Consider the following 23,811-nt stretch of genomic DNA (forward strand, 5'->3'; position numbering starts at 1 on the left):
AACAGGTTAGGTTTTCAGGATATCCCTGCTTCAGCACAAGCAGCTCAATCAGTGGCTCAGTCGAAGACTGCACCACCTGCGCTGAAGCAGGGATATCCTGAAAACCTGGCCTGTTGGTGGCCCTCGTAGACTGACCCCTGATCTAAATGGAATATGTTGCAGGAGTGAGGACAGACTTTCATGGAGTCTGTGAGACAATTCACATCATTTAATATCCCACCTGCTATAATACTGAACCCCAAGAAGAGCACAGTGCAAGCAGAGACCTATGCAGAGCTACAGCAGACAAACAACAGGGCAATTCAGCAATTAGATATTGTAAAAAAAAAATAATAATAAATCAAATAAAGCTTAACCAGACAATGTTTATCGTGGCTTCGTTGCCGTACCCCAAAGCATGAAAAGGTTAAACTGGGGGGTGGGCTTAAACCACTGCATATACTGCAAGAATACCAATTGTATGTGAAGTGGACGCTTCGAATACTCTTTTGATAAACTTGCAATAACGAGCAAGGAATCAGTGAAACGATGCGGTGCCTCAGAGTTCCGCAAGAGATTACAAAATGTATCGGCTTTATATTAAGAGTCTAAGGAATCAATGCTGCAATGTCACAGCGTTTCTACACCCCTTTGTTCATAGAAAGGTACTCACAGCTGCAAAGTAAACCCCCACCCTCAAATTACACTGAGAAGCAGAACCTCAAAATATTAAGCTGCAGTTCAGTCTTTTTTTTTTATTTTATTTTTTTACTTCAATAGTTTCATGTGTGCAATCTCCAATTACCTAAAGAACTGTATAGCTGCAGGTCAATTCGTTCTCCATGTATTGATAGGCGAAATTTGGTGACATAATTAGAGCTGGCATATGTTTATATTCTGCTTCTGTCTCTCAGTGGAAGCTCATGAATATTCATGAGCACTCCTGCACTGACATGTGATAGGGGGATGGCAGGGCTGACAAAGGGGTGTGCCAGGGCTTGTGACAGGACATGAAGGGGCAGTGCCTTAGCAAATGGCTGTTAAAATAGAATACAAGAAAATTGGTCTTTCAAAGTTGTTGTTTTTAAAACAGAAAATGCTACAAGTATTTTTTCTTACTTGAGAACTGATTTATTAAAAAAAAAAACACACATGCAGGATATTCACTGAACTGCAGCTTTAAGCTGCAAAGCTTCACACTGCCTGCTCAGACGGCTGTTGGCCCCCTTGTGGTTGTTCTAGGGAAGGACTCCTCTTTGTACAATAAAAATACTTTGATGCTCAGGCCTTTATTGAATTTGGGGTGAAGCCTCCATCCCCTTGCTTGGGAAGATCTCAGCTCCTTTTATTTGAATGTCACAGAATAGGGACCTCTGCTTCTCAAGCTCTGGTAAATGCATAAAGGTTTATGTATCAAGGAGCGTTTCTGTGCATGGCTCTGTCACACGAGGAAACTAGTTGAGCCAGTTTCTCAAACAGGGATCATTAGCCAGACATGTTAATGTTCTCAGAGTAGGTGGAACGTTTTGATGCTTAGAAAGGGAACAAGGGCAAAGAACTTGGGGAATCTCCCTGTATAACACGCATCCCCTCCTCAACTCCCTCACTGATACAGGTCCTCAGTACAACACGCATCCCCTCCTCAACTCCCTCACTGATACAGGTCCTCAGTAAAACACGCATCCCCTCCTCAACTCCCTCACTGATACAGGTCCTCAGTACAACACGCATCCCCTCCTCAACTCCCTCACTGATACAGGTCCTCAGTAAAACACGCATCCCCTCCTCAACTCCCTCACTGATACAGGTCCTCAGTACAACACGCATCCCCTCCTCAACTCCCTCACTGATACAGGTTCTCAGTACAACACGCATCCACTCCTCAACTCCCTCACTGATACAGGTCTTCAGTACAACACGCATCACCTCCTCAACTCCCTCACTGATACAGGTCCTCAGTACTACACGCATCCCCTCCTCAACACCCTCACTGATACAGGTCCTCAGTACAACACGCATCCACTCCTCAACTCCCTCACTGACACAGGTCCTCAGTACAACACGCATCCACTCCTCAACTCCCTCACTGATACAGGTCTTCAGTACAAGAAGACACGTTATATCTGTGGCGCTGGGTCAAGTACATATATGCAAAAGTATTACAATGGTATCAATTGGCGCAATGGCGCCAATTGATAACATTGTAATACTTTTGCATATATGTACTTGACCCAGCGCCACAGATATAACGTGTCTTCTAGTTCTATATCTGACCTGGGGGGTCAGAGTTATATCACAGGCTGCGGGCCTCTCCCTTTTTAGATTAGCGCTACCTTTTTTTCCGTCTAGGTCTTCAGTACAACACGCATCCCCTCCTCAACTCCCTCACTGATACAGGTCCTCAGTACAACACGCATCCACTCCTCAACTCCCTCACTGATACAGGTCCTCAGTACAACACGCATCCCTCCTCAACTCCCTCACTGACACAGGTCCTCAGTACAACACGCATCCCCTCCTCAACGCCCTCACTGATACAGGTCCTCAGTACAACACGCATCCCTCCTCAACTCCCTCACTGACACAGGTCCTCAGTACAACACGCATCCCCTCCTCAACGCCCTCACTGATACAGGTCCTCAGTACAACACGCATCCCCTCCTCAACGCCCTCACTGATACAGGTCCTCAGTACAACACGCATCCCTCCTCAACTCCCTCACTGACACAGGTCCTCAGTACAACACGCATCCCCTCCTCAACTCACTCACTGATACAGGTCCTCAGTACAACACGCATCCCTCCTCAACTCCCTCACTGACACAGGTCCTCAGTACAACACGCATCACCTCCTCAACTCCCGCACTGATACAGGTCCTCAGTACAACACGCATCCCCTCCTCAACTCACTCACTGATACAGGTCCTCAGTACAACACGCATCCCCTCCTCAACTCCCTCACTGACACAGGTCCTCAGTACAACACGCATCCCGTCCTCAACTCCCTCACTGATACAGGTGCTCAGTACAACACGCATCCCGTCCTCAACTCCCTCACTGATACAGGTCCTCAGTACAGTGCTGATAAAAGATGCAGGATGAAAAAGCTTCCCAGTGTCAAAAAAATAATGCTCAAAGAATCCCACCTAAAAATAGATAAGAGCTATCTACAGCTATGCAGTGCTGGCGTTTACAAATAAACAATAATATTCAGTGCTGGCGTCTACAAATAAACAATAATATTCAGTGCTGGCGTCTACAAATAAACAATAATATTCAGTGCTGGGTTTTCATTGTTAGGTTTATACAAAATCGGATATTTTTTAAAATCATCATTAATTTCTTCATCTATGGTAAACTCAGACTCTACTGGGCTCTGGGAAGAGCTCCATTTTGACCTCCCGGATGTTCATTTCAACTGCTTACATGGCATGAGCCAAGCATCGGAATTTAAAAATAGAAAACATCCCCTGAAAGGCTAAGAAGGGATCTTTTAAACGAAAGAACAAACAACAAAAAAAGGCGATCAGTGCAGGCGGCTGCTTTAAAAACCCATAAACACACAGCTTAGTTGCATTACGGCTTGGAGAAAGCAAGTGTGTCAAATCACATTTAATATTGCTCTCTCTGCCATATGCTGCTAAATATGTTGTTTTCAAGATGAACCCTGTTATGCCGGGGATAAGTTCTTTAGCTGCCTGATTTTATGCATACGATCAACAGACTCCCGTCTCCAAAGCTTCCCCATGGATTAATATTCCAATCACGTTTTTCAGGGCCTCGTGCTCTCTACAGCAAAGATATCTGATGGTAAATCAACTACTAGAGTTCAAGACACCCTAGGATTTGTGTTGTTGTTGTGCAAAGGTCACAATGGAAGTTGTAAAAAAATGTAAAAATATATATAGATTTTTAATGTTTTGTCTCAAATAATGATTATTTTTTCACTACTCATTTGCCCTTGTGCAAGCTCGTACTGACTTTGTACCAAATGAGAGCAGTGATGTTGAGTAGTGTACGCTGTACAGTACTCCATCGTTATGCAATACACAGCACAGGAGAAACTGCTCTCCTAGGACCACGCAAACCTCTTTGTACAGCGCCACGTCACATGGCTCTCATCTTTATACAGCAACACGTGAACTGCTCGGCATGCTATAGCCATGCATAAACTTCTCCCATCCTTGTGCCTCTTGGGAGGGTCTCCCCCTTTCATACACTGCGGCACAAACTGGCTCTCAGCTTTGCCATAAACTGCGACTTTGCTACAGAGGACTAGCCCTTCCTGTAGACTCTGGCAGCGTCACTGCAGGCACGTGAGGAATGTGGCTAAGGCAGGGCCCTGGCACACGGCCACGCTGCACAGAACATTGAGATCCTGCCCGGCGGCAAAGAACGCCAAAGGGAATTCCTTTCAGATGCTGCCTCGCAGGGTCAGGAACTAGCCTGGTTAGATCGCTGCAGAACCCTAATGATAACCGGCCAAATCCCCTCTCGCTGCCTATCAGATGTGACGGGCGTCCAGCAATCACAGTGTTAATGCCGCCTGGCAATGTACAGTCTGAGGGTATAGTTCTTTGTATGGACTGGGAAGCACTGGGGATTTGCAGAGCCCAAAGCCTGTAGCTCATGATGCAAGCTGAAGTTAGAGGATATTATTAAAGCACAAGTAGCATGTGGGCAGCTGCTTTAATCACTGACAAATGAGACTTCCCAAATCTACCCTCTGCGATGTTACAGAAGTACGTTCCCATTAAAGGGACAGTTCCGCAGAGCAGGGGAAACAGCTTCTTCTTACAGCTAATCAACTTGAGTTCAACGTTACATACAGTTACATAGTATGTAACTTTTATCTCAAGGGTGATAAATGGTGTAAGATTGTTTGTTCCTTGTGGAAAAGAATAACAGGCCAATGTTTTGTGAGGTGTTCTGTACTTGTGCTCTTATCTCTGCGTTGTTGCTGTACCTCCTTGAACTCTTTTGCTGATGGTGTCATGACTGAAGCACTCAAAACAAACACGTAATAAAGTCATTTGGCTTAACAATTTGCCTGTATGTACGAGAACTTCCCCCTACATATCACACGTCAATACTATAAATAAGAAAATACCCTCCAGTGCATTTAGTCACTAGTAAGATATTAAAAGTTTACAAATGTAAAACATTATTAAAAAAAAATACTCACGTCAGTGTTTAGAAAATGTGGCAATTGTTTATATTAAAGATGGCACTGCAGGAGGTACTGGTCCTTTAAAGGAATGGGACGTGGGAGTCGGAAATGTCACCTGCCTAAGCACCTTCAAATAATATTCAGGGGCAAATGGAGACTTAACCCTTTCAGGGACTCGGCCTCCAACCAGTGTAATTGGCCAATGTTTATTGAGCAGAGTACTCGCTCCCTTCATACATAAGGACTATTTAAGAACGTGGAAAAATTGATGTATTAACCATTTTGCTACCGGGGAGCCTGCAATGCACTGGAAAGGAGGGCGTTCGCGGCAGGCCCCCCGCTGGCAGTGAACGGGTTAATCCCCTGTTATTGCCTTATTTTCCCAACAGTATCCGAGAGGTGAAGCTACGCGAGGTTTGTTTCGTGTAGCCAGCTAGTGAGTCGACATGTCGGCGCCGTATGTCCAGCGCCATAGTCACGCTCAGAAACCGCAGGTTACAAAAGAAGGTCCCTTATTGGGTCCCTCTCCCCTTCTCCCCCTCCTCACACGAGAGAATGCGGTCAGCATGCGAACCACTAGAGAAAAACCCTCAGCGCCACAGCAGCAAGAACCACTTCCTGTTTCAGATGCTTCACTTCCTCCCTCTCTCAATGGAGCACATCAGACAAAAATGTGACTGGCATTGGTGACCTGTAAGAAGAGAGGGTCTTTCACGCAACCAATGTCTGACTGTGACACCCAGCGGTTCCCTCACATGACTGACGTGCAGAGCTTAAGCCAACCTGAAAAAGCTAAACTAACACCAAATGGAACACGCGCAATGATTTGCATTTCACAAATGTCTCACAATCACACTGTACCAAGGGTGGGCAACTCCAGTCCTCGAGGGCCACAACAGGTCAGGTTTTTAGGATATCCCTGCTTCAGTACAGGTGTCCCAATCAGTCCCAGCTTCAGCACAGGTGGCTCAATCAGTGGCTCAGTCTTTGACTGAGCCACTGATTGAGCCACCTGTGCTGAAACAGGGATAGCCTGAAAACCTGACCTGTTGGTGGCCCTTGAGGCCTGGAGTTGGCCACACCTACACTAAATGAATTCCTGAATGACCTTGATGAAAGGTCTGTATGGGACCTGAAACGCTGTCTTTCCACTGTTCTTGGCGGTCACATTAAATGGAGAATTGCATTAGGAACGTGTGAGTGGAGCTTTACTTTGTATCTCTGTCCTAGAGGAGACCGGCACTTAGAGGAATGTGGTTGTCTGTGCTGTGTTGGCTGCACAAGCAGGATTCTCCGTGGCTGCACAAGCAGGATTCTCCGTGGCTGAACGAGCAGGATTCTCCATGGCTACACAAGCAGGATTCTCAGTGGCTGAACAAGCAGGACTCTCCGTGGCTGCACAAGCAGGACTCTCCGTGGCTGCACAAGCAGGACTCTCCGTGGCTGCACAAGCAGGACTCTCCGTGGCTGCACAAGCAGGACTCTCCGTGGCTGCACAAGCAGGACTCTCCGTGGCTGCACAAGCAGGACTCTCCGTGGCTGCACAAGCAGGACTCTCCGTGGCTGCACAAGCAGGACTCTCCGTGGCTGCACAAGCAGGACTCTCCGTGGCTGCACAAGCAGGACTCTCCGTGGCTGCACAAGCAGGATTCTCCGTGGCTGCACAAGCAGGATTCTCTGTGGCTGCACAAGCAGGATTCTCCGTGGCTGCACGAGCAGGATTCTCCGTGGCTGCACAAGCAGGATTCTCCGTGGCTGCACAAGCAGGATTCTCCTTGCCTGAAACTGTTCCCCCGCACTTTGGGATTGTACTAAATGAATTCTATCACTGGATTTGCAGCCCTGAATTTCCAGCTGTTCCCACATCATTTTTTCGGGTGTTAGACGAATATTTAAACATATCTGGCCTTCTAGAGTTAGTGACAAGGTCATTAGCAGAAATAACAGGCTTCAATGCGTTCAATCTCCGATATGTATTGTGACAATGGTGTATTAACCCCTTCACGGCCAGAGGGGCCTGCAACACATTGCTTTGCAATGAAGGGGTTAATATAGCACTACATGCATTAACAGGGGATTTATGCAAAAAATATTCACAACTTGAACATAACACGTATCTGATAGTGCCTTTAAAACCCATTCATTCCATGAAAAACACTGCATAGAGATGTGTACAAACTTATATACCGTGTATGAGAGAGTAGAAATACAGCTTGCTAGCAGGCAGAAAAGCCCCACAATGAACATACAGGAGAGGCTGCCGCTTTAACCACAGTCGGCCTTGAAAAGATAGCGACAAGGATATTACCAAGACAACAGACTCGCAGGATAAATGGGCAGTGAATGGGTAATATCACTATGGTGTACAAGAGAGAATCATACAGGTGTGTGTGTGTGAGCCCACCTCCTCCCTTAGGATAAATGTGCTCCACTGTATAGTGTGATACGGAATACCTGTATAAATGTACTAATATGGTTCCTTTTTACTCTCTAATCCACCTTGCTACCAATGCACCACCCAACGTGGGAATAACCAGGATCTATGAAAAACGCCATTATCTCGAGAGAGAGGAAAGTCATGATGGGGAATATGAACGCAGTGCTCCCTCTGTGTAAGGCAATTTCGTGCACATGTGGGGCGTGCATAGAGAGGTACAGTGTTAATCCCTCTACTACCAAAGGTGTCAGCAACACGTTGGTGCTGCAGTGCTTCTCGGGCAGCTCCAGCAGCGGAGCAGCTAATGGGGCATGAAGGGAGATCGGCATTATGTCAGAGTTGGACAGTAGAGTGAAGAAGATGTATTGGTAAATGGGAAAACGTGATTATTTACTAGTGGTGCACACTACACATATACACTGATGCACATGAGCTTGCAATTGTAGAAACGCTGCTGTTAAGGCCATGTCACCCTGACCGTGATCCAGCCCCCATCACTCCCAGTGAAAGCACGCTATAGGCTTCATATTCATTTGTTCTCCTCCTGTCCATGAATACGCTACACTATTATTCCCTCCGCTCATGCTCTGGCCCAGGCCATCTACTTTCTGCTCCTTTGGTGTCTACTGCTCTCATATGGCTCCAAACCTATCACTGGAACACATTACCAATCGGTTTTCCCTAACCACTCTACCTGTTCATCCATATGTCTTGTCAGAAAACCAAGACTCCCAAGGTGCCATTATAAAATCTTGGATGAGTTCACCAAACACACCTATAGTACTCGCCCACTTTGCCGTACAAATCACTCTCCAATGGCCAAGGGCCTACCATGCATTTACTCCTCCTGTCTCTCTGTACTGTATGTCTTCCACACAACTGCTACCTCTTCGGCCATGGTTTTGTCCTGCCCTACCTCACATTACTGTGCCTGGTGCTTATATCCTGTAATCATCTTCTCTAACCTTTGTACTTTCAATAAGCTAATTTTGCCAATCAATGTATATGTTGCTGGCATTACACAAAGGTTATAAAAGTGATAGTACAAAGGTACCTTTGTCACCTGGATAAGAGGCTTTTGTTGCCTTATAACGCTCACGTTGTAGCATCTGAAGAATGCTCTTGTTGATCCAATGAGAGGTATCACAACCTTCTGTGACCGTGTGGCAAGAGAAGCCTTGATATTAACACATGCACCTTGGAAGTGGGTTTGGGATCCAATTCCAGCTCTGTGTTACCTTGGGAAACTCACTGTATCACTCCTACAAATTAGAGTGTAAGCTCCTCGGGGCAGGGATTGGCTATGCTTGCTGATGTTTTAAACGCATTGCATATTCACTCTACTCTAACAGCACACTTAATCCTACTCTGTATTTACCATCACAAGCAGAACCAGCCACCAAGAAGCCCCAAATCCGCCTTGAGTGTTAATCTTTAGGGAGACTGCCGTTTTACAATCAATTGTGGAAGCTAAAAAAGGGACAGCGTGCTCAATTACTGTGTGAAACAAGTAGCTGCGCTCTTGGATGCATTTTGGCCTTTCAGACAATGTTATAGAAAAAAAAAAATATGACTGTTAGGGCATAATATAATCATACAGGATCTTAAAGAGAGAGGCAATGCTCTCACTTTATCAATAATAACGGTGTATAGCTACAAGGCAACTGCCATGGAAAATACCTTGTTCCGCCTCACTTCGCAGATCTCTTGTATGCTGGGATGGATGGTGCTCCATCCCTGTAACAGAATAAAATTTACAACAATTATTATATCTCTTCCTCTGCTGTATGCACAGCATTAAGTCAATGACGTTCTTGTATTTAATGGTATGGCAACCTGATCTATTAATTACTCGGCTCTTGGGGATAGCTACGGGAAAAGGTGGGGGGTGGAGGGGGGAGGGCACAGTGGATTAAGGCAATATTGAGGCAGGGAGGAGGGTGTTTTAACGGATTGCACCGCAGAGTTGCGTCAATTATTCCTTGCGGATTGTTGGACGCCAGAACGCTGCGCCACCTTAAATTTGGCGGCCATGTTGACACAGATTGAAAGTAACACACAGACACGCTCTTTGTATTCTGTGCATCGTGGGACTCCTCTCCTAACTCCTCCCACTGACACGCCCCAAATCACAAGCTGATGCATGGTGGGTAAAACTGGAGCAAAGAGCCTGGTACACTGATGCAAAAATAAGAAGGATGCTGTTAGCTTGAATTGTTCTGCAAGCTTCCTCTGGTACATAGCCCCCATAGGTTTCGCTTTACTGCTGCAGGGAAATCTGTTCTTTTCTGCAGTACTGAAAAATAAGGTTAACTCTTCTCGTGCTGAATGGATCATGGGAGAGTTAAAGGAAGGAGAAAGCTTGATTAACTGTGTGTGTGTGTGTGTGTGTGTGTGTGTGTGTGTGTGTGTGTGTGTGTGTGTGTGTGTGTGTGTGTGTGTGTGTGTGTGTGTGTGTGTGTGTGTGTGTGTGTGTGTGTGTGTGTCCTGCAGTGCAAGGCGTTCAACTATTCATGCACTGGAAGGAATACGCCCATATTAACCACTTCAATATAGTGTGAGGAAATGGGATGTTTTATCCGATGGAATTGTGTAACTGTGTAGAAACTAGGATTTTGTGTAAATCCATTCATTTGAGTTCATTAATCCAGGGGGGCTCAACTCCAGTCCTAACCCCCCTCCCCCCCAACAATTCAGGTTTTCAGGATATCCCAGCTTCAGCACATGTGGTGCAGTCAAAGACCGAGCCTCTGATTGAGCCACCTGTGCTGAAGCAGGGACTGATTGAGCCACCTGTGCTGAAGCAGGGACTGATTGAGATACCTGTGCTAAAGCTGGGATATCCTGAAAATCTGACCCGTTGGGGTGGGGGGCTTGAGGACTAGAGTTGAGCACCCCTGCATTAATCCCTTACCTGTGCTACTAAAAGTGGGAAGTTCTATATATTCCCCCTGGGGCAGGAGAGCGAGCGTTTGTTTGATTTGTTTCTGAAGAAAGTGAATTCCAATTAACCCCTCTGCTACCACGAGTGTTTATCCGAGCAGTTAGATGGGAGGAGCTTCTGAAAACCTCTTGAATGGACAGTGTGACCTGCGTGGGAATTACAAATGTGACCTCTTCAGGTTTAGAGAGCCACATTGGCGTTCTATTGGTGCAGATATTTCTGCAGCCATGGCCTGGCGCGGTTTCACGGAGCACTAGTACATTTAAACAGCATTTCCCTTTTTCATGCTGAAGCTATCCTCCGAAATACAACCGACTTCTAGTCCTCCTTCCACGCATGTGACTTGGCCAGAAACCAAAATGTTCTTAGCTGCTCCTCAAGCTCGTGATGGAACAACAAACGGCTTCCTCAGTGTGGTATCTTATGCAGTGATGTACAATATAGGGATGTGTCGGAGTCTCAGTGCTTATAATAAACCAACACGGCTGCTACAAGATGACCTACAAGAAGAGCTCCCTATGCCTATAATACAGCTGGAGTTACAGGGATATTGCTACTTTAAGGGTTGTTCTTCAATGTTTGGCATGTACCAGTTGTAGCAGTAAAAACACTACCTACATGTAGAATACTATAGAGCAGGGCTCTTTAGCTGGCGCCTGGTGGGCCAACTGTGGCCCTGTGAAGGTAGCTGATGTGGCCTTTGGACTCTGCTCCTGCCAGCTTCATGCTAGTTGCTTAAGCAGCTATGGGTCATTTGTCACACTGAAACTCCCTTGTAGGGTAAGTTCATGTAAAGGAAGATGGTAGAAATGTTAGACATCGTTGCTAAATGTTAAAATAGAACACATTTCAAGTCTTTAAATGCATCTAAAGTGACATTACAATCAGCTTGTGGTGGCCCCTTTTACGCCTAAATGTTTTGTGATCTGACCCCTTTGGAGAACTAGTTGAAGAGCCAACATATGGTGCACGGATGAAAGGACTAGCACTAATAACTAATAACTAACAGCAAATCCATAACTGCAGGGACAAACCAAACTGCACTTAATATACACCCCACATATATACTTAAAGCAAGGGCTGGCTGCAGGGACAACATTACCTGCACTTATCCAATAATCAAAGTGCGCGTGCACTACAGGGGCAGGGTTACCAGGACATATAATACAAATGCATCCCGATGTATTGTGCCAATATGTAAATATATTTTGCACGCTGAAATATGCATCCCCGAGCAATAAGGGGAGTTGGTAAAGGAAGATGATTGGGTTATTTGAAGAAGTTGAAGATGTTATTGATTATATCTTTAAAGTGCGCAATGAGTCTACCATTAAATATTTTGGTGCCAGAGTGACCTCTGACCCGGAAAGAGTTAAGTACTTTCCCGAGTCCCAGCAGACGGCCATATATTTCAGTCCCTGCCTACGTTAAGGAGCCATACTCTCCTTAACAAGGCTGGATTTAATAAGGAATACAGTAATACCATTAAACTCTGCATGATCTGCTTTTCAAAACACGTAAAAAGGAAAATAAGTTGGCCTTGATGGGACTGAGTGTTAGAAACCTTAAGATCTGAGATGACGCTAACCTGCATTTAAAGTACATTACATGCAGGATTCACCCTCGCTGCTGCAGAACGGGATATTGCCATTTGGAAACAAGGTGCTTGCTACAAGTTTCCAAAAGATGATTGTGTATATAAACTTTCTCTTGAGATATATGTGCAAGGGAATATTAATAATAAAAAGTAGTGATGATCCATAGACTCTCTGACTAGGGCACTTTTAATCCCGGCATAGAACTGCACAGGAGACGGTCTCGAGTCGCTCTGCGTTGAGGTTGAGACACTTTGCTTAGGAGAGCAGCCAGCAAATCCCAGCTTGAGGAAATCACAGAAACCAGAGAGGGTTCTCATCCACAGACCTCCCAGGGAGGCTGGAGAGAGCCTGGGAAAGGGCTCCTCTCTGCAGCTTCCTGCTTATTTTATCTGATCTTCACTTCTCTTACACTGCCACCAGCACAACGACCCCGACATCAAGGTTCCTTAACCCATTGGCTGCTCGACTGAGCGTTATTGTGCAGGGCGGAAAAGGTAACCTATTATGCGATGAGCTGCCACACGCTCTTTAATCCGACGTGGAAAATCGCCATCAAGGAGCACCACTCCTATTTGTCAACAGTTACAAAGGGAATATGATGATGCATGCAATGGTGTATGAATACAGCACCACGGGGCCCAATATTGAATAAAAACACTGTTTGTTATCATATATAATACTGTAATATGTATGTAACGATCAAATCTCTGTACCGAGCTGCACCATATGTTGGCGCTTTACAAATAAACCATAATATATAAATATATAATAAACTGTTTTTATTCATACACTATAGGTTGCATCATCATATTTATTTGGTATCTGTTGGTATCCCCTTCCATGCCAAAGGGTTATGCATCTGACCCTCTGGCACTCACAGGGTAAAAGTGAAGCATTCCCTGTTAGATCAGGGGCGGCCAACTCCAGTCTTCAAGGGCCACCAACAGCTCAGGCTTTACGGATACCCCGCTTCAGCACAGATGGCTCAGTCATTGACTGAGCCACCTGTGCTGAAGCAGGGATATCCTTAAAACCTGACCTGTTGGTGGCCCTCAAGGACTGGAGTTGGCCCCTCCTGTGTTAGATGCTTCTTAAGATTTCAAAGTGTTTCCTATATTAAGATGGATGAAGAGCTTGCTGAAGAAATAGTCTTGTTTGGAAAACAAACTCCCAAAAAGTGTTACCTCGATCTCTTTAATAAATACAGCACCTAATTATCACTGAATGCCCCTTGCAAAGCATTGTGCGGCATTGGGAAGATAGGAAAGGGTTAAGGGTCCTCTGCTGTAAGAGAATATATCCATCCACCCATACAGGCCCCAATACTCTGGACAAGTAAGCCTGGGCTCTGTGCCTTACAATTACAGCTGAGAACAGAGCTGTCACTGTGCAATGTTCCAGGATCTCCTCCTGTTCTGATGGGAAGCTATCACTGACCAAATGCTCCCTCCAACTCACCATGCCAAGAGGCTCGTCTAAAGAGCTTACAATCTACAGTTAGTGTATGCGACGCAGGGAGGTAATGTCAAAAGAAGACATGGACAGCACAAGTCCAGCAAATTACCATATAGATACATGGCTGTCTGAATGTCTCCAATATCTGGGGAAACCACCGATTGGAAAAAGTACCTTTAGCACATCCCTAAGAAACATCACCAAAAGCATGTATTTATTTTGGGATGTGTTAAAGGAACATTTTGTATTACTGTATAATTCTCCTGCACTTGTGTCTGTGCTTTTTTTTTTTTTTAATAATAATAGCATGTTCTTGTATAGCGCTGCTAGTTTTACGTAGCGCATTACAGAGACATTTTGCAGGCACAGGTCCCTGCCCCGTGGAGCTTACAATCTATGTTTTTGGTGCCTGAGGCACAGGGAGATAAAGGGCTCAAGGTCACAAGGAGCCGACTCTGGTACATATCTTTAGTGTAAAATGCTCCATAAACACAGGGCAGTGAAGGAGTTGAAAGAAATAAGTACGTGGCGAGATTATTCTCTGCAAATAACGGCTTTGTTACCCATTGGAGAGAGTGGAAATGAAGTGTCCTGAGTAACCAAAATGTATCATTCAAAGCACCAAAGGAAACATGAGGTGTCTACTGCCACCTAGCCCTGCTAATTGCTCTGGGACGGAAGTTAAATTATGTGCTAAAAAAGCAATGAATCCTTGGCTTAATCTGCTAGAACAGCTGTTGTGTCTTGTGTAATGACAACATTGTGTCAATAGGAAGATAAAAGCTAGATTTATGGGGACTAGCATCCTCTCCGAGGCTGGAGGGGGCATCATTATTTTCCCTTCTCATAGGGCCAATGGACACAAGTACATCAGTCTGCCTACCCCTGGCTACTGTGTATCAATGAATGATCTGTGTGTTTAAACTCGCACTAACAAAGCATGAAATCACATCATTCCCACCCTGTGAAACAGCGCTCAGGGGTCGCTTATTTAGGTCCGATATTGCAAACTCAAAACTACTGCATGGAATCTCCCATTCAAGTCAATACTTGTGCCGAATTGGCATTACCGCACCCTAAATGAATTACCCCCTTAAAGATAGGAAGGTTTCCAAGCTTATCAAATGGGTTAAGAAGATGGGGGAGGGGGGTCCGCTTATCAAGAGAGAAGCAGCAACGTATTTATAAAAGCAAAGAACCCCATCCGGTTAAACTGTATTTAGTAAATCCAGTGGTTAAAAGTAGCAAAGGCGCTCGCCTCATTTTCACTATTGGTTTCTTACAGACTTAGGGACAGAGTTATACGGAGCTGAACGGCACTATTTTTGGCTGTGGGGACCCTCTCGAGATATTAGTTTTCTTTGCCGGAAAACTTCCTGGAAATTCCAAGATGGCCACCGAAGTCATCCAATAGGCCCATACACCCTGATCATGTTGCAGCTTCATATTGCCCCTCGGGGGCCAAACTGATGTGGCGGCCATTTTAAATTCCCGAATGGGAGCAGAAAACACCAGTAACTAGAAGCGCAAGTATCTCGGGAACTGAAGGTTCCCGCAGCTAAAAATAGTGCCGTTTTATCTCCCGAGCCCCCACTTCAAGTGAAATAAACCTTGGAGCGGTGCTCCATGTTCTGAAGATGTGATTATAGAAAGATTTATACAATATTTATGTTATGAAAACAGAAACTGAGAGAGACGTTCTAAACTTACCGCCACTTCCTCAGTATGTGAATAAAATACAAACAGGTACTCTGGTTCCCTAAAATACTCCCGATAACATTGTGCTTTGCCCGTGGGGTAACCTAATGGTTTCTCTGGGTAACCCCTCTGTATAAATATCCCCCACTGGCAATATCAGCTAACACAGTCGTGGTCAACTCCAGTCCTCAAGGGCCACCAACAGACCAGGGATATCCCTGCTTCAGCACAGGTGGCTCAATCAGTGGCTCAGTCAGAATGACTAAGCCACCACCTGTGCTGAAGCAGGGATATCCTGAACACCTGACCTGCTAGTGGCCCTTGTGGATTGGAGTTGGCCACCCCTGAGCTATATATTTTTTTGTTTTAATATATGCAGCATTTGATTACATTTATTGAAAAATAATTACCTAAGCTGCCGGTCGATTAGTTCTCCCGTAATCGAACAGCAAAGATCCTGCTTCCAGGGTTCACTAAATGACTGTTCCAATCAATCCTTGATCAGTCAGTGTAACTCAGCAGCTACAATGTATTCTTATATTATTAAGGTAACATTATCTATTGTTGCAGTTTGCAGCTCAAACTGCTGGGGACATCGGCAACAATTTATCACAAGCAGGAAAGTGTTACAAAGATCTTGCACTGCTGGAGAGGTGGGCTAAAGCCTGCTATAGAAATCAAGATACTCAGTATATTAAAACTCATTAAAAAAAATTACATTGAGTTGAATTAAAAAAAAAAAATGCAGAAAGTATCATACTGCAGAACTGATTTATTTAAAATAAAAAATAAAAAAACACATGTAGGGATAAGCCTGGATTGGTCCCTTAATGTTTCCATGGTAACCATCAGAGGGTTTTTATGATGTTTACCCAAATTTCTTTTAGAAGACAATTTCTGAAACCTTATATCTACTGGCAAATTGTTAATCACTACTTCATTTAAAAAAAATATATATAATAATAAACTTTATTTTATATATCACTTTTCTACCAATGGGACTCAAAGCACTTCATAAGTATATAGTGTGCGGTACGCAGCACATAGGAATGTTACCGGCACAGGTCCCTGCCCCGTGGAGCTTACAATCTATGATTTTGGTGCCTGAGGCACAGGGAGATTAAGTTCCCCTGATTCAAACTCGGCGTCAGTGCTTACAGAGTCAGTGTCGTTACTCACTGAGCCGCTCCTTCTCCCTTATACTGTACTTGCCATTACTACCCAATTGTGCTGTGTCATTTCCTTGACAAAGTGTATTGTAAATGATTCCCCAATAACAAAGGGATCGGAAACAGAACAACAACAAATAGGAATCCTCCTGTAAAGTTTCCCCAAGCCTGTCCCTGTATTCTGTGCCGTGTGCCCTGTGTTCTGTGCCGTGTGCACCCTGTGTTCTGTGCCGTGTGCCCTGTGTTCTGTGCCGTGTGCGCCCTGTGTTCTGCGCCCTATGCCCTGTGTTCTGTGCCCTGTGTTCTGCGCCCTATGCCCTGTGTTCTGTGCCCTGTGTTCTGCGCCCTATGCTCTGTGTTCTGTACCCTGTGGTCTGTGCCGTGTGCCCTGTGTTCTGCGCCCTGTGCCCTGTGTTCTGTGCCCGATGCCCTGTGTTCTGCGCCCTGTGTTCTGCGCCCTATGGTCTGTGTTCTGTACCCTGTGTTCTGTGCCGTGTGCCCTGTGTTCTGCACCCTGTGCCTTGTGTTCTGTGCCCTATGCCCTGTGTTCTGCGCCCTGTGTTCTGCGCCCTATGTTCTGTGCCCTATGCCCTGTGTTCTGTGCCGTGTGCCCTGTGTTCTGTGCCCTGTGTTCTGCGCCCTGTGTTCTACGCCCTATGCTCTGTGTTCTGTACCCTGTGGTTTGTGCCGTGGGCCCTGCTTCACGGCACAGCCCTGGCTGTATTGATCCTCTGAGCGGTGTAATGATTTCCCTACATCATTTGGGGCCAGTGGAACAAGTCATATTGTCCCTGCGATGCTCCAGTAATAGAGTTTTCCTTTGCGTTGGTGACAGGAATGGATTTGCCGGAGGGGGTAGAAATGTATCTGCTTGACAGGCATGGGGAATTTGCTGGAAGTCCTGTGTATATGCTCATAAAACCAATTTGTAGGTTGTTGTTTTAGTGCTGCTGGCAGGTGCAGTTTTAACAGCACTGGGGAGCCAAGCAGTTTCATCTCTGCTTTTTCTTCTGGAAATATTCAGTGTACCCTTGTAAATCACTTTGCGCTGTGTGCAGCAAACACACAATACAGAACTTGCAACAACAAAAAAGCAGCATGTTAAAAATGCACCACATATGCTAGGAGTGGCCAACTCCAGTCCTCAAGGGCCACCAACAGGTCAGGTTTTCATGCTGTCCCGGCTTCAGCGCAGGTGGATCAATCAGTGGCTCAGTCAAAGACTGAGTCAAAGTCACTGAGCCACTGATTGATCCACCTGCGCTGAAGGCGGGACAGCCTGAAAACCTGACCTGTTGGTGGCCCTTGAGGACTGGAGTTGGCCACCCCTGATTTAAAGTAATAAGCTATTTAACCCTTTCAAGGTGGCGGGGGGGGGGGGGGGGGGCTGCAGTGGTTTGCAGAGCAACGCGTTACAGTATACAATGTAGAATCCTGATAGTAATTGTACATCTTTTTAAGCACAACTCCTCACACAGACGTCAGGCTTCATGCATGTTTTAGTTCATTTTCTTGGATAAACAGAAGAATATATTGTTGGATCATTTACGTTATTTTGAAACCACCAAGGCTGCTAAATGTCAACAAATTTCTTTATATGACACAACCGGTTGGTAGCCCTTTGTGTGCAATAATATATATTTCCCCTGTGAAAGCTTGGAAAGTTATTTTATTCACATGGCGGGTACTGGTTCCACTTTTATTGCAAAATCTCATGCAAATTGCCTTAGCCCAGGGGTGCGCAAAATCCTGGAGCTGCGCCCCCTTCCCGGGAGCCGCAGCCTTCACGCCCCCCTCTCCCAATGGCTCGGCGTCAACTGACGTCGCGGGTCATGTGACGTCACGTGACCCCACCACGTAATTTGACGCATGTTGCCATGGCGACGCATCGCCGAAGACCCGGCTGGTAGCAGGTAAGCAAGTTACAAAGGCCTCACGCCTCCCCCCGCCATTTAATTTAAATGCCGTGGGGAAGAGCACGGGCTTCTGTAACCGCTGCGCCCCTCCTAGAAATTCTCCCGCCCCCCCCCCAGTTTGCGCACTGCTGCCTTAGCCACATGGCGTGTCTCAGTGTATCTCAGTGGCTTCACTTTGTCCTATACAGTACCTCCTCACGTATGCGAAGAAAATCGGGCTATTTTCTTTCCAATATCCAAGTAGCTACTGAAAACCCAGATCTATCACACAACAAAAACAGGACTTGCTTAGAGTGTTAAGATGCTTCAACTGGTTTTAATAACTTCACTGTTGAAGCCTCCAAAATATTGATCTATTACTTGATATTGATATACCGAGGGATCCTTCCCTGGAAATGGCATTAAATCCAGGAAATCTCAACAAAAAAAACCTACAGTACTAGAGGGGCAACTTATTTCAGGCACATTCAGCATAAACATGGTTGATAGCTTGATAAAGCACCCAAAAGGTGTGAAACGTGTAGGAGGGTTCCTAGACCTCCTTTTTTTAGGATGGAACAATAAAAATTATATATTTTTTTACCATCATCTTGCCTGGCTCCATTGGCTGTGCGCTGCTTACTTCTGTATTATTCATCTAAACATGGTTGATGCATGCATTATGTTCAGAGTACATCGGTATACATAAATCTGAACCACTTTACGTCACTGACATCATAGGGCCCGTCTGTGACCTTGAATAACCTATGATGCATTTATTTAGCACATTATTAAGAGAAGCGCAGTCTCTGGATGCTATCAAGCATTTAAGTGGAGACAGTCCCTACCCTCCTCCCGGGGATATCATCCTCATTCAGAGCTCTGAACATCTGCCTGAGCACATAGCAAACACCACGCACACGAAACAAAGGCATTATCAGGGTACGAACATGCTTTTATTGGACTGCAAAAAAGAAAGACTAAGGCCGCGTCCATGTTTAGTGCGACCGCGTACAAAAGGCCGTGCCACCGTGAGGCAGGCCATAGAGCGCGCGTCCGCGTGCGCGACAAAGAGCGATGGTGCTCGCAATCCCAGAGCAGACAACATTTTTTGATTTTGCCGGGTCACGTTCGCAGTTCAGCCAATGAGGGCGAACTGCGCACGTGACGTCACAGGCACGCCCCCCAAATTAGAATTAGAGCTCTCTTGGTCGCGTCTCCTCCAGGCCCCACAGGCCACATACGGCGTCTGCGGCAGGCATGCGTGACCTCGCGCTCGCGCCTAGCATGGCCTCAGCCTAAGAAGAATATAGAACAATGAGAAAGGGAGCCCAATAGGCTTGGAGGGAAGAGCTTACCCACCTCCGTATAACTATGCTTCAGCCTTTTAATTCTACATTAGAGCACAAGGTAGAATGTTAGAGGTAGACAATGAATCACCAACCCAAAGACTTCACAGTACAATAGAAAATACCGAGAGAGAAAAAACTACTTATTCACTGAGTCAATGGTCTCCCACTTCAGAGTCAAGAGACTTGGCTACATGGCTATGCTTCTGAGAAGGAACAATATGTTGGGGGAAACGAACTCTGGATGTGTTGCCAGCACACGACAGATTGAAAACACAATAAAACAGAGTTTCAAGTGAGATACCAAGCAGGAATCTACCAACAGATTTCTTAGTGCAGTCCCTTCCATTTATTAAGGAGCAGTGATCAGGTGATGAAAGGTCCATACGAGACCCGAAACTTTGCATTCTTCACTGCTCTTTAATACATGGAAGAGACTGCACTGAGACATTTGTGAGTAGAGTCCCACTTGGAATCTCACTTTGGAGCCTGTGTTTTATGCAAGCTGAGAACACACATTTTCTCTGTTGCAGTTGACCTTCATAAACATGTACAAGGTTACCAGGCAGACAGTGGTTAAACAAACCTGTGAGAAAACGGGATGACACCAGATAGTCTAACAATAAAACTGAGAAAATGCTGGATGCCTCACGCCAATATTCCTTAAGCAAAGGCTCAACCAGTATCCAATGAGATTAAAGGCTTATGGAATCTTCGGAAATGATTCAATATTGATTGTTGCACTTACCTGAAGTCCTTATAAAAGGTTAACGCTTTACCTCTACTGTAACTCACACCAACTTATGAAACCGCTTACCATGATGCTAGCTTCTCCCATTCTATACCAACACTGCAATACTGGGAGGGTACCATTTGCTGAAGCCAAAATGAAAGCAGCCAATAATCGCCCATTGGTACAAACATTGGTGATCCTTTCACTGCCAGAGGATCCTGCAATATGTCACAGGCCCCTCTGTCAGTGCAGGGGTTCAAACTTTGGCCATTATATTAAACTGCAAATGACTCTCACTATACACACTGCTTCCTACAGCTGTTCCAACATTATTAGTCTCTCACTTCTCCTGTCATTGGCACTGAGAGACAGTATTACCAACTTCACCCCCAACTCATCATGAAATGGACATCCAGTTTTTGAACAGCCATCCAAATGCACTTGAATGTCACCATCATTGTGCATTTCTACGGAAGAGAACCAGCACTGGACCCATCAGATTTCAGCGCTGCATTCTTATTCTCTCTGATACTTATATTTCTCCTTCAACCATGAGGCTGCCTTCCATCTCCCCAACCCCAATCCCACCTCTACAGCTATTAGAGTTTGTAGAACCCGTTCAAAGTAGCAAACCATGAACCTGAACTAGTAACAAACACTCCTGGTATATGCCATGCTCAGCTTTTGGGATTTTTTTTAACCATGTTGTGGGGGTCTGTTTATGCATTATTAGTTAGTATAGGGGGATGGCGCTTTATCCGTTAGTATAGGGGGGTGGTGCATTACTACACTTGTCATCACAGTACATCAGGGCTCTTCAACTCATTTTACAAAAGGGTCCGGATTACAAAAGATTTAAAAGCAGAAGGGCCGCGAGCGTAATTTTTTTTTTTTATGCATTCAAAATTAATATACGTATACATTTTGCCACCGTTTACAAACAGTTGTACCATATACATTTACATGACCTGAAATTACGAGTTCCACTGTGAAAAACTGCACTTCCATGCTTAAGCCAGGGATTTGCAACTCCAGTCCTCAAGACCCCCAACAGGTCAGGTTTTCAAGATATCCCTGCTTCAGCACAAGTGGCTCAGTCAGTGGCTCAGACTTTGACACTACCAGTCTTTGACTGGGCCACTAATTGAGCTACCTGTGCTGAAGCAGGGACTGGTTGAGCCACCTGTGCTGAAGCAGGGATATCCTGAAAACATGACTTATTGGAGGGGGTCTTGAGGACTGGAGTTGAGAACCCCAGGCTTAAGCAATTGGTATAAAATGACCAGGGACAGCGAGTCCAAGAGCCACATCAGAGCCCATTGGGGGCTGGGTTTGGCCAGCAAGCCACCAGTTGAAGAGCCCTGCAGTATATGCTCAATCTTTGCCAAGCAATGGCTCTTGTCACTGAACTGCATGTATTTACATAGCAACAGGCACCGGCTTTACCTTCTCTCTTCATGCCCATGGCAAGACACTTCTGGTATCGGCAGTACTGACACCGGTTCCGCTGCCGCTTGTCAATGAGGCAGTCCTTGTTATCCCTGCAGGTGTACGTGAGGTCCTTTCGCACTGTCCGCTTGAAAAACCCCTTGCAGCCTTCACAGCTGTACACACCATAATGTTTACCTGCAAGAGAGGTTAAATCAGGGGTTACTTAACCTCCTCGGTGTTCGGCATCGTGTTAGTCACCCGTTAAGCATTAAAGCGGTGTTGTGATGGAGCTGGTGACAAAAGGACCTCTTTTATCCAAGCTTATTTTTACTATCACTTTATTCTGCGCTTCCTGAGAGGGGGAGGGGGAGGGAACATGAAGTTGTTGGACCTTGGACAAAGAAGGTCACGGTTTCCATTCACCCAGCACACCGTGTTCTTGGGCTATATCGCTTTATCTCTGTGTGTCTCAGCTTAGCCACCTATAATTGGGTGATAATGAGATTGTTCCTTGCTGCTGGTGGAATGTTCTGTGATGACTCCATGCAGGAGAGAGTGTACAGGTCTATTCAATTACATTGCACAGCAATTATCCTCCAAGGAGAACACAGAGCAGATCTGATCACCTTGCTACCCCTCAAATTAAAATCAATGAAGCATTTACACTATAATTTGTGTGTGTGTGTGTGTACATACACACACACACACACACACACACACACTGTAGTATTTGTTTTGTGCTTTGAGTTGTCTTTTGGACGGTTAACCCCTTCATGCCATGAGTGTTGCTTGCCCCTCTGGTATCAAAGGCGTTAAAGACAGAGCACATAGCATTGTCTTCCTTTAATAAATCAAAAGGTGTTATCCTTCCATGAATAGCTCCATCCCATGAATCTTTAGCGGATGGTCCCTACAGCTACATTTCTGGCAGCAGAGTGCTAAGATCCCCCATCCCGGGAATGTGACGCCTTCTAATACATGGACACGTGCTGCTAACTGTTCTGTATAAGGGGGATGCAGGCACAATCATTTTTATTACAGACACCATATATAGTACACATACTATACGCCAGGGGCCTCAACCTCAGACCTCAAGGGCCACAAACAGGCCAGCTTTTACCGATATCCCTGCTTCAGCAGAGGTGGCTCAATCAGTGACTCAGTCGAAGACTGAGCCACCTGTGCTGAAGCAGGGATATCCATAAAACCTGGCCTGTTGGTGGCCCTTGAGGACTGAGTTTGCGACCCTGCTATATGGTCTATTCCTCTATACCTAGACCTATATACCTATAGTATTACAGAGGAAAAGACAGCCTTAGCCAAACTGATCAACTTGCCCATCGTGTAAAGAACGGCCTGCAATTAACCATCTCGCTGTTGGAGGGGGGCTGCAACGCTTTGCAAGCCCCCTTGGCAGCGATAGAGTTAAGAGTGCAGCCCATTCGGTAATCCCTATTTAACGTAGCACTGCAATGCTGCAGCACAAGACATGAAAGCACAGCAGAAAGCATCGTACAGCCCCGAAGAGCTCTGCTCTGCAAACCTGCGGCAAACAAACAAGCCCCACCAGGGTGTGAGTCTGCATGTTTGTACCGCTCACCCTCAGGGTGCATGTTTGTACCGCTCACCCTCAGGGTGCATGTTTGTACCGCTCACCCTCAGGGTGCATGTTTGTACCGCTCACCCTCAGGGTGCATGTTTGTACCGCTCACCCTCAGGGTGCATGTTTGTACCGCTCACTCTCAGGGTGCATGTGATATCCGAAACCCTTTTGATGATGAAGGTTGAGGTATTGCACTCTATCCCCCCTCCCCAGTAACAAAGTGATTACGGAGAGGTAAATTCATTCAAATTATGGGGTCGGCTGAGCAGGGACTAAAGATCCACCCGCTAGATATTTCCATCTGTACTGGTCATTCAAATACGTTCATTCGCATCCCGTGCCTCATGCAAA

At 45.7% G+C, this 23,811-nt stretch overlaps 1 protein-coding gene across 6 annotated transcripts in view; it reads right to left on the reverse strand.

The window, feature by feature from the left end:
- The window catches only part of RXRA (retinoid X receptor alpha), a 147,917-nt gene that overhangs the window by 13,821 nt on the left and 110,285 nt on the right, over window positions 1–23,811 (reverse strand). For 5 of the 6 annotated variants that reach the window (XM_075578922.1, XM_075578923.1, XM_075578920.1 and 2 more), the window contains 2 exons: window positions 21,873–22,052; window positions 9,266–9,322 (listed from right to left, as the gene is read on the reverse strand). In XM_075578922.1, the coding sequence (XP_075435037.1) occupies window positions 9,266–9,322; window positions 21,873–22,052 (237 nt within the window). The remainder of the gene's footprint in view (window positions 1–9,265; window positions 9,323–21,872; window positions 22,053–23,811) is intronic. The other variant, XM_075578921.1, reaches the window with a different exon arrangement.

The sequence above is a fragment of the Ascaphus truei genome, chromosome 21, assembly GCF_040206685.1.
Source record: "Ascaphus truei isolate aAscTru1 chromosome 21, aAscTru1.hap1, whole genome shotgun sequence".
NCBI lineage: Eukaryota > Metazoa > Chordata > Amphibia > Anura > Ascaphidae > Ascaphus > Ascaphus truei.